At 41.5% G+C, this 17,813-nt stretch overlaps 1 protein-coding gene across 2 annotated transcripts in view; it reads left to right on the top strand.

Annotated features, from left to right (window-relative positions):
• LOC117514524 (rap guanine nucleotide exchange factor 5-like) overlaps positions 1 to 17,813 on the top strand; it is a 59,947-nt gene that overhangs the window by 1,450 nt on the left and 40,684 nt on the right. Inside the window, exon 1 of one of the 2 annotated variants that reach the window (XM_034175028.1) lies at positions 6,543 to 6,560. The exons of the other annotated variant lie outside the window; for it this stretch is intronic. Within the exon in view, the coding sequence (XP_034030919.1) occupies positions 6,558 to 6,560 (3 nt within the window). The 5' untranslated portion in view covers positions 6,543 to 6,557. Of the gene's footprint in view, positions 1 to 6,542; positions 6,561 to 17,813 lie in introns of those variants that run through there. 2 annotated transcript variants of the gene reach the window in all.

Genomic DNA, 17,813 nt, shown 5'->3' with positions numbered 1-17,813 from the left:
AATCACCTGTGGAGGCCATCTTGAATTTCTAAGTGAGCGCCAGGAGGATTCATCACGACTTTTGATATGTTGTTTAGGATTTTCTTTTCATTTAACCTTTATTTTACCAGGGAAGTCCCATTGATATTAAAAACCTCTTTTTCAAGGGAGCCCTGAAAGGATGAGTTGGGGTACCATTAAGCTTTAGTTTGTATAGCGTTATATTAGCAGAAAATATCAAAATTTCAATGCTTTTGAGCTACTTCTAAAAATTAATTCATACAAACAAAATTTTACACAGCATGTTTTCTCATCAATTGGAACCTACACAGGGGGTCAGAGTATTAAATTTCAAAACTTTGCAAAATAAGGACCACCCTACTGCTGGTGTGTGCTGGTTCCTGCTTGATATCTGTCTCCGGAGAAACAATCTTTGGAAGGGAACCCCGTTCCTGATTTTGTCAGCTGTGCAGGAAAACTGAATTACCTAACTAGACAACTACAACAAAACACATTGGTCAGGTACTAGCTGGTAGTAGTTGACTAATAAGATTTGTCATTTCAACCAATCACAAAATCCTGCGTGATTAAACCTCATTTAGTAATTCAGTTGCTATAACAACATCATACATGAATAAGGAACCAGTGACATGAGCAGAGGTGCACAGAGCCAATATTTCAGATCAGTATTGGTCCAATATTGGCCAAAATTACTAAATTGTATGTCATGATTAAAATAAATAAATACAATACAATACAATACAAAATTGGCCCTGCAACAGACTGGCATCCTGTCCAGGGTGATGCCCTGTGACCGCTGGGATAGACTCCAGCCTCCCCCCATGACCCTTAATTGGAGTAAATGGTTGAAGATGAGATGAGATATAATCCAAACTGAGTGATCTACTGCTCATTTGAGTCATGTTGTGCTGTAGGTTTTCCTTCAGCAGAATAGAATATTTGTTCGATTGTTTGAGTTTATCACTTGTTCGATGGTTAGGTTAGCAAACACAGATTAGCTGTTAGCAGCACAGATACTGAATTTTCCAGTATCAGCATCATATCAAACATGAAAAAGTGTCATTTTGCCACTGCTAGCTGTGAGCCTACACAGTAAAATCACCAGTGTTAAATTAACACTGCCAGTCTACATATGCTCCTACTCTGGCCAGAGTAGGACTATATGTAGACTGGCAGTGTTAATTTAACACTATAAGTGTTAGTTTTACACTGGTGAATTTACTGTGTACAAGTATCAGAGTAATATGGAAATTTCTCCTCATGTAGCACTGATCTGGACTTCTTCTTTGTCTTTCGGCTGTTCCCGTTAGGGGTCGCCACAGCAGATCAATCCTTTCCATCTCACCCTGTCCTCTGTATCTTCTCTGTCACACCAACCACCTGCATGTCCTCCCTCAGCACATCCATAAACCTCTTCTTTGGCCTCCCTCTTCTCCTCCTGCTTGGTAGCTCCATCCTCAGCATCCTTCTCCCTATATACCCTGGGTCCCTCCTCTGCACATGTCCAAACCATCTCAGTTTCGCCTCTCTGACTTTATCTCCAAACCGTCCCACCTGAGCTGTGTCTCTGATATGTTCATTCCTAATCCTGTCCATTCTCATCACTCCCAAAGAGAATAGCAATATCTTCAGCTCTGCCTCCTGTCTTTTTGTTAGTGTCGCCGTCTCTAAGACGTACAACTGTCTTGTAGACTTTCACCTTCTCTCTTGCTGATATTCTTCAGTCGTGAATCAGTCCTGCCACCTTTCTTCACCCATTACACCATGCCTGCACTCTGTTCTTCATTTCTTGACCATACTCTCCATTACTTTGGACAGTTGATTTCAAGTATTTAAACTCATCTACTTTCACCACCTCTACTTCTTGGAACCACATTATTCCACTGGGCTCCCTCCCCTTCACACACATGTACTAAGTCTACACTGATCTGGACAAGGTCCAGAAAACCAGATATAGACATTGTCTGGAGTTGCCCTTTCATACTGTGTATGTTGTTACCAACAGGAGATTGAATGTGGCAGCTGTGTTTGCACCCACTATAAATAGCTCATTTGGTCTCGGCGAAGGGTAAAATGGGTAGCGCTGGATGAACCAGGGCATGATGCAAAAAATATACTGTGTCTGTTTGAGATCTATTAAACCCAGTTTGTTAGAAGCTCCCAAATTTCAGTATCTCTCCAGTAGGATATTTTCCATGAGTGTCTTTGGGTTACAGTTCAAATTGTGTGGTCCAAATGATTCTGAAATTTGTGTTCTGACAAACAGTTCCTCCAGGTTATGTGTGTACATGAAAATTTAGGTATACCTTCTATTATACATTCCAAATCTAAGGTGGAACTCTACTAGTGTTTACTAAGGCACATCTAAATATCTAAAAAAAAAAAAAAGAAAAAAAAAAAAGAGTAGAGCCACTTAGGTGCCTGGTCTTGAGAACCAGGATGGTAGGTTTAAAAGCTTTTTTATCCCATGGGAACTCTCCCTACCCACCTAAGTGGCTCAAGAATATGGACAGCATGTATATAAGTGACATTTACACAAATAGGGCAGTAAACAACATATACAATAAATATAGTTACTACATAATAATATTATAGGAGTTAGCTCCTGAATCCTATAGTGTTCATACAGGAGAAGATTGTAGTATACATCTACCTAGTCTGTAGACTTGTTGTAAAACTAAATTATAGCTAGTGGGCTAAGATATAAATCTGGTTATGTTATTATAGAAACAGAAGCTCCTGCTAGCTAGGTTATGGATTGCTACTATAGGAAGACAAATTCCATACTCTACATGCTTTCTAATGGAAACCCCAAACTTAGATACTATCTATTGATATCTATTAAAGAACTCTTTAAACTGAAGAACCATTAAATATCTACATCATGTAAAATAAAAGTGCAAATCTTGAAAGTAGGCTAACTATAGCCAGATGAGCTACTGTTAATTTAGCCATTAACTAGCCTAGCACACCTTGCTAGCCAACAAAGCTGAAAAAAGCTGGTAACTGGCGTATAAAGCGCAATAGTGTCGCTTTTTTGTTAAAGTATGCCCATACTACAATATTTTCAATATTTTTTTAGAAACGTTACCTAGTTTTTTGTTTTTTTTGACATTGTCATTAAGTCTGTACAGATAAATTGTGGCTAGTTCCTTGTACCAGTATTCCTCCCTTTGTAATCCTTTTGAAACTAAGCTCAGGCATTCACCCTCTTCCAAAAATACTTCCTCTATAGGCATTACATCTATGTCATCTACACTATAACCTTATGAGCCAAAGTTCAGGAGTGTGTTGCATGTGTGAAAGAGACTTTTCAGAGCACTCACACAATAGAGATGAAAGTTTTCCAGGAATTAGCAGGTTTCCTGATGTGAAGTGTAGCAATACTTTACTTCTATTGGACACTGTTTGCTTTGTTAACATGGCATATTGAACTATAGGCTGTATTAAAAAAAAGCTAGGATATTAGTTAACATAAGCATAAGTGGTTGGCATTGACCGTGCATGAACCATGGCTAGTCTCAACCGTCAACCCAAGTGTGACGCTAGGCGCTGACTATTAATGTGTGACTGCATCATATGGCCCATGAACAGTGAAACTCTACTCTACTCTACTTTTTTTTAGATATTTAGATATACCTTAGTATGCACTAGTAGAGTTCTATCTTAGAATTGGAATGTATTATAGAAGACATACCTTACTGAATTTTCATGTCAATGTAACAGTGTACAAATAGCAGTATGCTCCACATCTAGAAATTTGGCCATTCATGGAAAACTCATCTGTGACACACACAATCATACCTATGGCACGGGCAACACAGGGTCACAGGGTGAACGCTTACTTACACACCATTTGTTATGTTGACATGGTGTATTCAACTAGTGATTGGCCAGATGATAGAAAGCAAGCATATTTTATGCATACATGCAATAGCGATCTGGGTGTCATTAACCATGTATCAACCATGGTTAGTTTCAGCCATCAACTGCTGGTGTGAGCGTGACTGCATATATTAACACTAATGAGTGTGTTATGTGTCGGACGCAGCCCGGAGAACCGACCAGAGTTTGAAGGACCCAGTATGAAATAAGCAGAGCACGGTACAAAGGATAACTAAATTTAATTACATAACAGTGATGTGGAAAAATATAACAAAGGAGTGCGCGGACTGGCGAGGTGGTGAAACGGTGCGCTCCCAGCAGCACAAACGGTCCGGAGCCAGAAACTGTTCGGACTCAAGGACCCCGCCGACACCCCCCAGGTGGCCGCGCCAAACCAAGTCTGTGAAAGAAGAAATCATCATGTGAGTCCACACTCCACACACAGAGAGACCGCTCAAAGGTGTTCACAAACAGCAAACACTTCCTGGCTTAATTACTAATCAGCTTCCCACCCTGCAGGCATGGAACACCCTGTTCACAAACTCAACTGCAGTGGAAGCTGATTAAACGACTAATATAACAGCTCAATATAATAAGGTGTGAGGGACACCACATTTACTGACTGTACAAATGTTAGTCACAAAACCTAACGTACCTCAGGAAGTGTGCTGACGAGCGTGAGACCTCACCCCTCCTCTTTCACAGACCATGCATCAAACCTGGACGTTCTCTGCATCCACTGATGATGAGATGGCTCTCAAGACGACGATCTCACCCGTCTGGTCACAAGGTCGAGTCTCTGGCAAATACACACTGTGTACTCCAGACTTAAATGCCACCATGCTCCAATCCGTGTAGATGCACCACAGCTGTGAGTCCTGACGAGCTGCACATGATCAGCCTCAGGTGATCAGGGTGAGGTCCTGGTAACTCAGCCACACAGCCACTCAGTCCTAAACGCAAGCCACCTGGAAGGAAAAACAAAAGACAGGACAGAAGACAGAAACAAAAGGCAGCCAGGCCCCCCCAGCCATACAACAGAGTGACTGTATATGCTGATGTAGCATTTTCTTTAATGTGGTCCGTTAACAGTGAAAAGCTCCAAGTCAGTTTAACATTATCCAGAATAACTGTGGAAGTCTCCACATTTTAAAATATGGTAATTTGATGTGCAAGTCAGGGCTACGTGACGAACCTAAATTTATCTTTGAATTATGGGAATTGGCTGTAATACCGAGAAAACCTACACAGGCACACTGAAAACGTGTGAACACAGAAAAACAGAACAGGAACACGCAATGTATTGACACGCAGCTCGTTCCATTGTAACAGAAACTTTAAGTTTCATTGGGGTTTTGCTTTTAAACTCATAAGACTGTAGCCTCTCATTATTGAGATATTTTTGAGGTTTTGACCACCACACAACATCAGCTGCCCAATTGGCTGAATAAGCGGTTACTGATTGGTTGACCTCTCAGTAGGCTCGGCTCCTCCCTTCCTGCCAGCTGTGTCCGAGTGCCACGCTGGACTGCAGCAACAATGACAGGAAGAGGTGACGCAAGCAGTCCGGGCTGGACCATCGTGCTGAGACATTGTGTGGTATCAGGGTGGATTCCACTACATCAGGTCAATTATTAATGTTATTATTCAGTATAATGACCTTTTGTTTGCATCATGATGCTGCCAGCTCACTTAAATGTTAGTGTAGCGTCAAACAATTTCATGTTTATTGTTTTAGTGGCACAGTCACAGAGTGCAACTATATGCCACTGCTCGGTGTGGGTATCATTTGGATAATCCTAGTGGCAATAAGCAGCTATAATAGGAGACACCTGGGAAGAGATTATGGTGTCGAGAGGTCATTGGACAGAGGTGTTTGGTGATGTTAGTATCTTTGCAAGAGAGCGATGGTCCAAGTCTTTAGGGTCCTGGTGCTTCCTGTCTGACCAAATGGTTGTGAGAGTTGGTCTCAGATCTGTTTGTGGCATGCTTTGGGTACTGCTGGAATGACTTTGTGTCAAATGAGGGGTTGCTGAGGGAGACTAAGATGAAGATTATCACTTGAAAGGTGAGAAAGCATTTTCTCTGTGCATGATGCAGCACGCAGATGCCTGCGTGTTGAGGACCCCAGTAGCTAGAGAAGGCCAAATGCATGCCCACGTTTCACCTGGCTGCAACAGATAGATGGTTACTTTGGAGAGGTGGGGATGGACCTGCTGTCTGCCTGTGTGCTTGCCATCCAGGCCTCAGGTAGGTTCCACAGGGAGCTGGATGCTTTAATGTGCAACATCAGCGCACACTCCCAGGCGGGACTTGAAAATCTAATGAATAAGATCAACAGCCTAAATAATCATATGGGATCATTTTACTGATATATATTAAATTGTTCTTTGTGGGAAAGTGGACGGTTTTACAAATGATAAAAAAAAGGAGCATGAGAGAAATGAGATGAATGAGACTCATTCATCTATACAATTCCTTTCAACAAAGTCCCAATCTGTTCCCAGGACTGACACTCTCCAGTCCCCCCTGAGTGTGTTCATGCCGTACATGCCTGAGCTGTCCTTGTCGTCAGTGGAATGCATCTGGAACCCTGAAGCAGACAGTAAACCATCTGAGGAGACTTTGTGCAGAAAGATTTTGTGCAGAAGCCTCCATTTGCTATCAGAAATATGGTAAATATGAGTTAGCTGCATGTAAATTGCATATGAATGCCCAGTCAGGTCATGCCCAGTTTCTATGTGTTGTGTTGCACCATGTTCCTCCTCTAGATAAATACAGTAAGGAGCCATTCGTCTGACATTTTTCCTTTCACTATGACAATCATAATTTCGACTGAATGGGCAAGTAGTATCTTCTGACTAGCACATGAAGGCAGCATCAGTACTGTTTCTGGACTCTGGACAGAGCCCAGGACCCCCGGGATAACTGTGAGTCGGGGTCACCTTTGAGCTGGTGTAGCATCTGTGCAGCTCAACCAAACATGCTGCTCTCACACTGGAGGCTCAATGTTTTGTAGTTGGGACACTGTCAAATATAAATCTGAGAACATAGTGAGCGGCGGCCTGCAGCATCAGGACCAGAATCAATAATTCATTGTGAGGAAAAGATTGTCTGCTGTTTGACCTGCTAATGACAAACACATTTAAAAATCACCAAAGGACAAAAGTATCAGCAGCTGTATGTTTGTACGTTGTTGCATTTTTTTTTTTTTTTTGCCTTAACATCATTATTTATAACCACTTGTCACACAGACACAAATAAACCCGAAAAATAATTTTTAACTTGAAATTTTAATAATGTTGGCATCGGAAATAAACAAATAACAAGACAGGACACATCTCCTCCATGGAGGTCAGACACAGTAGACTTGTCAACCACATGCCTTATGAATGTGACCATAAGGGGGCGCTGTGGAAACGGTCATGTAAATGTTGTGCGACAAAATCTTAAGCATTCAAGTTGTTGCTGTTTTGAATGGCATGGTATTTGGTAGTGAAGTCTTGTTTTTTAATGGCCTAAATAATTTTATTCACCAATTTTGTCATGGTTGCGCAACATTTCCTTCACAGTGATGACATAGAAGCTCTAAACCAATCAGCACTCAGTGCATAAGTTATAGAGTAACAGCGCCCTCACTGCCTCACAAATGATAAGTGCTTGGATCCAAACCCTGTTTTTTGAGAGTGGAATTAGAAATGCAGGTTTGGACGATCAGAACTAATGTTAAACCAAAGAAAATAAACAAACATCTGAATCATCTGGCATGTAGTCAGTTTGTTCCAGATTGTCGGCTCTACATTTCTTAAATCTGAGACCTGAATAGCAAAGAAGGTTCTGGTCTCGTAGAGTGTCTTGCTGCTGCAGGCAGTAGAGTTTCAGACAGTAGCCGCCCTCTTTTGCTGGAAATATGTGCTAGCTAACATCTGCTGGTGCAGCACATTTGATGTTGTAAGCTATCAGACCTACTTGGAGCTTGTGTCTACACATTGAGGTAATAAAATTGCCATTCCTCCCCTGAGGAATGGCAATCCTCAGGGGAGTGTTCTTGGAGTGTCCTACACTTTCCAATGCTGGAATCAACTCGGTGTTGAGCAGTTTTGTGGAAACACGTGGCTTAGGTACCTTTGTGGACAGTGCTGTGATCTTTTCAGAAACAATGGATTCCATGAAACGCTGACTGAGTTGGAGTGTCTGACCTGGAACAAAACTAAAATCAACGTTTTTCAATGCCTTCTATCTGTACTTGCAAAGACATTCACTTACGGTATCTTGATAGTGACATTCATGCCCCTGGTTCTTCAGACTTTGAGGTTGGGTCATGTCTGGGAAGAGTTCACGGAGTCGTGAGATTGATGGACAGAGGTGTTGGGTAATGCCACTGTCTTTATAAGAGACCAAATGTCCAAGTCTTTAGTGTCCCGGTGCTTCCTGTCTTACTGTATAGTTATCAGAATTGGATGCTATCTAAGGCAACGACTTCATATCTTTGGAACTAGGTCTGTTTGGAGGAACCTTGGGTACTGCTGGATTGACTTGGGGTCAAATAAGTGGTTGCTTAGGGATGCATCGCTTGCATTGTGAGGGAGTGTTACCTTTGACATTTTGGCCATGTGGTGCATTTCTCTGTGCATGAGTCTCCAAAAAGGTACTTCAGTGTTGAGGACCCCAGTGGCTGGAGAAGTCCAAGATGACACTCACATTCCACCTGGCTGTAGCAGATAGATGGTTACTTTCAAGAGGTGGTGATGGATTGGTTATCTGCCTACTGGTTGCCATCTAGGATGTGGAGTAGTTCCATGGTACAGTGGATCTATATCCACGACATACAGATATGACTTGACTTGAAAAGATAAATCCAAAAACACATAAGAATAAACACCAGGTTGAAAAATCCCAGACTCCCCCTGTACGTTATTTAATAAGGACTAAGGTAAGAGCATAAAAATGTAACCACCATGTATTTCTCTCAAAGCCATGATACTAATCAGCACATGCATTCCCTTTTTGGGAAGTGTCTCGGTTTTCGTTTCCGTCACTCCCCTAACCTTAGTTCACACTGTATGTCCTGTGACAGGATAATACTACTTGATGTTACACAGGACACACCTTAAGTGTGAGAAAGCCATTTTTTACATGACTGCAAGTGTGTGTCACCGAGAGTGTCTGAATGTCTGAATTCATGACATAATAACACAAATCTAAACTTTGTTTAGACTCACGAATCCCAGAACGAGAGAAGTTCTGCACGTTTTGCCATTAATGATCTTTTCTGATGGGTTGAAAATGCTCCTGCTTAAAAATGTGCACATCCTTTAAGTCGTGTGTGTTGTATTATGACAAGTTACAGTGGGGAAAATAAGTATTTGACCCCCTGTCAGTTTTGCAGGTTTTCCCACCTACAAAGAATGGAGAGTTCTGTAATTTTTATCGTACTTACACTTCAACTGTGAGAGACAGAATTTAAAAAAAAAAATCATCCAGAAAATCACATTGTATGATTTTTAAATAATTAATTTGCATTTTATTGCATACAATAAGTATTTGACGCCCTAGAAAAACAGAGCTTAACAACTGGTACAGAAACATTTGTCTGCCATTACAGAGGTCAGACATTTCCTGTAGTTCTTGACCAAGTTTTCACACACTGCAACAGGGATTTTGGTCCACTCCTCCATACAGATCTTCGCCAAATCATTCAGGTTTGGAGTTTCAGCTTCCTCCAAAGATTTTCTATTGAGTTCAGGTCTGGAGACTGGTCGGGCCACTCCGGGATCTTGAAATGCTTCTTACGGAGCCCCTCCTTAGTTGCCCTGGCTGTGTGCTTGGGGTCATTGTCATGCTGGAAGACCCAGTCATGACCCATCTTCAATGCTCTTACTGAGGGAAGGAGGTTGTTTGCCAAAATCTCGCAATACATGACCCCATCCATCCTCCCTTCAATACGGTGCAGTCATCCTGTCCCCTTTGCAGAAGAGCACCCCCAGAGTATGATGTTTCCACCCCCATGCTTCACGGTTGGGATGGTTTTCTTGGGGTTGTTCTCATCCTCTAAACATGGTAAGTGGAGTTGATTCCAAAAAGCTCTATTTTGGTCTCATCTGACCACACGACCTTCTCCCATGCCTCCCCTGGATCATCCAGATGATCACTGGTGAACTTCAAACGATCACTGGTGAACTTCAAGCTGGCTTGAGCAGGGGGACCTTGCTGCCCTGCAGGATTTTAAACCATGACAGCATCATGTGTTACTAATGTAATCTTTGTGACTGTGGTCCCAGCTCTCTTCAGGTCACTGACCAGGTCCTCCTGTGTAGTTCTGAGCTTTCTCAGAATCATCCTTACCCCACAAAGTGAGATCTTGCATGGAATCCCAGACCGAGGGAGATTGACAGTCATCTTGTGTTTCTTCCACTTTCTAATAAATAATCATAACAGTTGTTGTCTTCTACCAAGCTGCTTGCCTGTTGTCCTGTAGTCCATCCCAGCCTTGTGCAGGTCTACAGTTTTGTCCCTGGTGTCCTGAGACAGCTCTTTGGTCTTGGCTATGGTGGACAGGTTGGAGTGTGACTGATTGAGCATGTGAGTGTAACAGAGGCCAGCAGGTGTCGCTGTGCAGGTGTAGTTAGTAAATCTCACTCCCAACAGCTCAAAAGGATTCTCTGGTCACAAGGCCAGAGCCCTGGGTTTTGGCCTTCTGGTTAGAGAGTACAACTCCCATGCCGGAGATCGTGAGTTCACGTCCCGAGGGGAGTGAATGGACGGAATCATAATAACACAACGCAGAGTGCAACCGCTACATGAACAGGTGTCTTTTATACAGGTAACAAGTTCAAACAGGTGCAATTAATACAGGAAAAGAGTGCAGAATAAGAGGGCTTCTTAAAGAAAAATTAACAGGTCTGTGAGAGCCAGAATTCTTGCTGGTTGGTAGGGGGTCAAATACTTATTTTATGCAATAAAATGCAAATTAATTATTTAAAAATCATACAATGTGATTTTCTGGATTTTTTTTTTTTTTTTTTTTAGATTCTGTCTTTCACAGTTGAAGTGTACCTACGATAAAAATTACAGACTTCTCCATTCTTTGTAGGTGGGAAAACCTGCAAAACTGACAGGGGGTCAAATACTTATTTTCCCCACTGTATGTTCTGATATAATGATGAGAGAAGCTTGTCTGATTTCTCTGATATTTGTCCTGTACTTTAAATTTTTACACTTCCTCATAACCAAAAGTTAGAGATGAAACGAAACCATAATAAACTTATCTTAGGCAGGCTTCACCTCGGTGCATTCCAGTTTAAAGGGAAGGACAGGTGCCACTCTGTTTCGTTTATGAATGAATGAAATTTATTCGGCACACACATGTCCAGAACAACAAAAAATTGCAATGAAAGAGAAATATAAAATAGTCCAACAATGTACCCATGTGCCCGAAAGGGTGTAGGTAGAAGCAAAAACTTGTAAACGCCTGCCCCTATAACCAAAATCAAGATTTATACATATTTATATAAAATTATACATATACCCATCATAACTACTACAAAGTATACATTGATCCATGAATTTGAATTACAAGAAAACACAAACATGCAAGCAGCAGTGCACAACAGAAACAGAACACAACCAATCGCGTCACAACAGAATCAATAAGCCTTATTTAACATACCATAGCAAGTAATCAAATAATTTTTATAGAGCCTTTTGAAAGCAACCAAACTACCAAGTGATTTTACATTATCCGGGCAATTAATCCAAATATTTACACCTCTAACATAAATACAATGACCTTTTACAGTAATTCGAATCTTTGGTTTCTGAAATAATAATGTTCCTCGTAAATTGTAACTGGAGTCCTTCATTTCAAACAGGTCCTGGACGTGTTGTAGCAGAAGTCCGTTTTTCACTTTGTACATAATTTCTTTTATAATGTAATCAATCAAGTCCCAAAGTTTCAAAATATGCAAACACACTAACAAAGGATTTGTTGGTGGGAAAACCTGCAAAACTGACAGGGGGTCAAATACTGATAATACTTATAGGTTTCTTTTGAAGTAAAAATATGAGGTTTGTGCTAGATTTACGTTGTATTTACATGATGTTCTGATTACAACACACTCATGCATAATGAACATGGTAAATCCAACCCTCTAATGGCCAGCACCTGGAGCTGCTCTGGTCCAAATTAATTTGCAACAACTGCACAGGTTGTATTAGTGTCTGCTGTCAAAATAGAGCCCTTAAGCTTATTTAAGAGGGACAGATTGTGCAAAATTGCTTTGCATCAACGTTTTTCAACTAAATGTGGTTTGTGATTTATAAAAACTAGCAGAAATGCCTGCTGGTTAAAATGCATAACGCAAAAGATAAATAAATATAGTGATCATATTATATAAGTACTGAGTACTACAAATGTGATCAGCATAGTGAGCAAACCTACAGCAGCCGTGGTCCCAGACCATAATGGGTGCTGAATGTAACATGTTGGCCAGTGCTGAGACTATCTCAACAAACTGTGAGCAAAAATAAACAAGTTTACAGCCTGGTACAATTTTGTTCAGTGTTGTATGGTTAGTTTCCCCCTCCATTTCAACTTAAGGTGCAGTAAAATGCCTTAGTCTAAGACTTTTTAAGCCTTAAAACTATGTACATTTAGGGGTGTGGCCGCTCATGTGTTAACGCTGAGCTGAGCTGAGCTCAGAGCTGTGGTCTGTCTGAGGCTGCTGGCTGTGGCTGTGTGGAAGACCATCTTTTTTTGAGCATGTTATTACAAATATCAGTAATAATATGTCTTGTCCGGTCAAACTATCATGTGATGTTATTTTGATGGCATTCGGTAAAAGTTAATCCACAATTACTGATGAAAGTGGGTCATAATTTTTAATGCCCACACCAAAGCAAGCTGTTATGAGAAACACTGCTCAGTCCTCAAAAAGATGATTTAATAAGATAAGATCAACTTTAGTTACCCCAAAGGAAATTATTTTGCCTGAGTACAGAAACAGTAAACAGTGAACAATGTTTTGTTCTTTTTTTTCCAATAAAGTACAACAAATTTATGCGAAATGACTGGAAGATATTTGTACAAGATGTTCGACAATATTGCACATAACTCTGAATAACTCTATTCATTATGTATTCATCCTGCAGAAGGGGGAGGAATTATAGAGTCTGACTGCCACAGGTAGGAAAGACCTCCTGTGGTGTTCTGTGGTGCACTTTGGTGGTCTCAGTCTATAGCTGAAGGTGTTCTGACAGAACGTCAGTGTGGCATGCAGGGGGTGGGAGTGGTTGTCCTGGATACTGAGCAGTTTCCTCAGCATCCTCCTCTCTGACACCTCCACCGCAGACTCCAGCTCAATCCCCAGGACAGATCCAGCTCTCCTGATGAGCTTGTTGAGTCTGTTCATGTCAGCTGCCTACAGCCTGCTGCTCCAGCACACTACAGTGTAAAAGATGGTGCTGGAGACTACCGAGTGATAAAACATCTGCAACATATTTCTGCAGACATTGAAATATCTCAACCAAAAGAAGGTCAGCTTGTTAGCTGAGCTTGTTGGTACTTCTTAAGATGAGAGCATGTTGGGGCTTCATTCTTCCTGCCCAGGCTAAGTAGAGTGTTGGCCACATCTCACCTCTTTACACAGTGAGGCAAATAAGTATTTGATCCACTGTCGATTTTGCAAGTTTTCCCACCTGCAAAGAATGGAGAGGTCTGTCATTTTTATCGTAGGTACACTTCAGCTGTGAGAGACAGAATCTAAAGCTACAGGACAACAGGCAAGCAGCTTGGTTAGATGCAACAACTGTTGGCGTAATTATTAGAAAATGGAAGAAACAGAAGATGACTGTCAAGCTTCCTCGGTCTGGATCTCCATGCAAGATCTCACCTCGTTGGGTAAGGATCATTCTGAGAAGGGTCAGGAATCAGCCAAGAGCTGGGACCACAGTCACAAAGATTACATTAGTAACACACGACGCCATTATGGTTTAAAATCCTGCAGGACAAGCAAGACCCCCCTGCTCAAGACAGAACATGTTCAAGCCCGTTCACCAGTGACCATCTGGATGATCCAGAGGAGGCATGGGAGAAGGTCATGTGGTCAGATGAGACCAAAATAGAGCTTTTTGGTATCAACTCCACTTGCTGTGTTTGGAGGATAACAACCCCAACAACACTGTGCCAACAGTGAAGCATGGAGGTGGAAACATCATTTTTGGGGGTGCTTTTCTGCAAAGGGGACAGGATGACTGCACCGTATTGAAGGGAGGATGGATGGGGTCATGTATCTTGAAATTTTGATAAACAACCTCCTTTCCTCAGTAAGAGCATTGAAGATGGGTCATGGCTGGATCTTCCAGCATGACAATGACCCCAAACACACAGCCAGGACAACTAAGGAGGGGCTCCGTAAGAAGCATTTCAAGGTCCTGGAGTGGCCTGGCCAGTCTCCAGACCTGAACCCAATAGAAAATCATTGAAGGGAGCTGAAACTTGAAACCTGAAAGATCTGGAGAAGATCTGTATGGAGGAGTGGACCAAAATCCCTGCTGCAGTGTGTGCAAACCTGGTGAAAAACTACAGGAAACGTTTGACTTCTGTAATTGCAAACAAAGGTTTAGGTACCAAATATTAAGTTCTGTTTTTCCTCTTGTATCAAATACTTATTTCATGCAATAAAATGCAAATTAATTATTTAAAAATTATACAATGGGACTTTCTGGATTTTTTTTTAGATTCTGTCTCCCACAGTTGAAGTGTACCTATGATAAAAATGATAGACCTCTCCATTCTTTGTAGGTGGGAAAACCTGCAAAATCAATAGTGGATCAAATACTTATTTCATGCAATAAAATGCAAATTAATTATTTAAAAATTATACAATGAGATTTTCTGGATTTTTTTTTAGATTCTGTCTCTCACAGTTGAAGTGTACCTACGATAAAAATTACAGACCTCTCCATTCTTTGTAGGTGGGAAAACCTGCAAAATCAACAGTCAAATACTTATTTGCCTCACTGTATGGGTTGGCCTGTGGACACACAGAGTCACAGAGTCACACACGGAAGGCTTATTCATAGTCAGGAATACCTGCCTATGAAAATTAAGTTTGCCATGCTTATGAATTACAGTAGTTTATTAAATGAAATAGAAGAAAAGTGGACATTTTCAATGACTTTATTTTGATGCATGAAGAAAAAGAATATCAAAGTCTGCCATTAAAGGGAAGTGTTCAATGCATCTGTGTATCTACTGTATGCATCGTGCATTTAAGTCTGTTGTTTATATGAAGACAGACCTCAGATCAGTGTTAACTGCCGGGAAGTCACACTTAACTGATAGGTTCTGGATGTTTCTGTGCAAAAGGCAATTAGGGCAGAAAACTGTAACCGCCTCCAGGCTGTCTGCTGGGCTAATTGCATGCACAGAGACTTGAGTTGGATTTACTGATGTCTGACTACAGGGGGGTGAAGGGGGATCTGATTCAGGACGCAGGCGTGTGCACTACCCTCCCCTCTGAACCAGACATTCAGAGCCTGCTTTGTCATCAGATATCTGCTAAAAGATTTTTTTTTTTTTTTGGTTTAACATTCAGAATTAAAAAGCATCCTCATTGTGAAACCAGAAAAAATAGGGGGGGCTGCTGCATTTAAATGTAGTTGACCTGTTTTTAAAACCCAAACTGATCATTTGTCTGTCCAGTATATATACACACAGTCTATAGGATTAAAACTTATAATCAGAATATTGCCTCACTAGCTGTGACACCATCAGTGGATCTAATGTCACCTAGGTGTTGATAACTGGGAATTAGTGCTAACATACAAAAAAAAAACAAACAAACAAAAATTTTACTCAACAGAACTGGAGCACAGACTTCCTAGATGTTCCATTAGTAGATTTAACTCCACAGCAAGCTGTACTATCTCATATATTTTGAATAAAATGCTCATAAAGAACAAACATGATCACATGTCCTCAGCAGCTATATGTCAGTTTCTTTCATTTCCAAACCCTAGGTCTAGGAGCCATCAAGTCCACCCCTGCTTGTATTACTTGGTCTTCAGCAAAACAAATCCATCAAATTATGCAATTACAGCTAGCATAGAAATGTAATTAGGTATACTATATTTCAAGATCCTATGATATTCAAAGTTTTTCTACGATTGGCATTCTGGAGCTACCTTTTTATGATTTTAATAATATTTTGCAAGAAGGATATTTTTTAAATATCCAGCAACATGGATATAAGTGATGCCAGGTCTGGGAGCATGTGCTTGTGCCCACCACACTACAGAACCGCTCCATTCTTGGATGGTAACTAATCAGGCAGACACATGATCCATCCCCACCTCCATCTCTCTGCCAAAGCCAGGTGAAACATGGACATCTCCTTGGCCTTCTTGAGCCACTGGGGTCTTCAACACTGAGGCACCTGTGTGCTCAATTATGTCCAGAGAAACGTGCCAAGATGTTATAACTAATGTTCCCTTATAATACAAGTGATACTCCACATGTTAGTCTCCCTAAGTTACCACTTGTCTGACACAAAGTCTTTCCAGTATTACCCAAAGATCCTCTGAAGAGACTTAGTACCAAAGACATGCAGTCGTTGCCTTAGATTAGATTAGACAGAACTTTACTGATCCCTTGGGAAGACTCCCTCAGGGAAATTAAGGTTGCAGTAGCATTGCATAGCAGTACACAGGGTAAGAAGCACACAGAGTATCAAAAGTGAAAGGAAAAAGGAAAAACAGTTTGCAAATATAAATATACGAGGTCTATTAGAAAAGTATCCGACCTTATTATTTTTTTCAAAAACCATATGGATTTGAATCACGTGTGATTACATCAGACATGCTTAAACCCTCGTGGGCATGCGAGAGTTTTTTCACGCCTGTCGGTTACGTCATTCGCCTGTGGGCAGTCTTTGAGTGAGGAGTCACCCACCCTCTCGTCGATTTTTTCATTGTTTAGGAATGGCTCAGAGACTGCTGCTTTGTTTGATAAAAAATTTTTTAAAACTGTAAGGCACAACTGAGTGGACACCATTCGATAAATTCAGCTGGTTTTCGGTAAAAGTTTTAACGGCTGATGAGAGATTTTGGTCTGGTAGTGTCGCCGTAAGGATGGCCCACGGCACCTGACGGCGATCTGTGCTTCGAGGCGGCAGCGTCTCGCCGTTTCAAGTTGAAAACGTCCACATTTCAGGCTCTGTTGACCCAGTAAGTCATCAGAGAACAGAGAACTTTCAGAAGAAGTCGGTATGAGGAGTTTATTCGGACATTCCATTGTTAACGGACATTTTGTAATGAAAGAACGTGCGGGCAGAGTCGCATGTCGGGCCGGACCCGACCACGGGGGGTCGTGACAGGAAAAACACCTCCGTTGGAAACCTTAAGGGGCAAGTTGGAACACGCCCAAGCTGTTAAACAATTTCTCAGTTACTCACTTGTTGAAAGCCATCAAAAGCCGCCTGAATTTTACAAATGGTTTTCAACACGGAGGTGTTTTTCCTGTCGCGGCGCACACAGATTCGCATTCGGAAACAACTCGGCGAATTTGCCCGCACGTCTTTCATTAAAAAATGTCCTTAAACAGTGGAATGTCCGCATAAAGTGCTCATGCCGGCCTCTTCTGAATCTTCTCTGTTCTCTCACGACGCCCTGGGTGAATTAAGCCTTAAATTAGGATGTTTTCAGGTCGAAACAGGCCGACGACGGCGCCTGGAAGCACTGCACGACGTCCCGCTGCATGGGAAGTCCTTACACCGACAGAAACACCCCATAATCTCTCATCAGCCGTTAAACTTTTCACTGAAAACCAGCTTAATTTCTCGAATAGTATCCACTCGGATATTCCTCACAGGTCCAGAAAAAATTTTGATAAAGCAACGCGCGCCGTCTCGAGCAGCGTGTGAAACAAA

The sequence above is a fragment of the Thalassophryne amazonica genome, chromosome 7, assembly GCF_902500255.1.
Source record: "Thalassophryne amazonica chromosome 7, fThaAma1.1, whole genome shotgun sequence".
NCBI classification, from domain to species: Eukaryota; Metazoa; Chordata; class Actinopteri; order Batrachoidiformes; family Batrachoididae; genus Thalassophryne; species Thalassophryne amazonica.
Note: the sequence above shows the minus strand (reverse complement) of the source record. Positions and strands in the feature narration are given on the sequence as shown.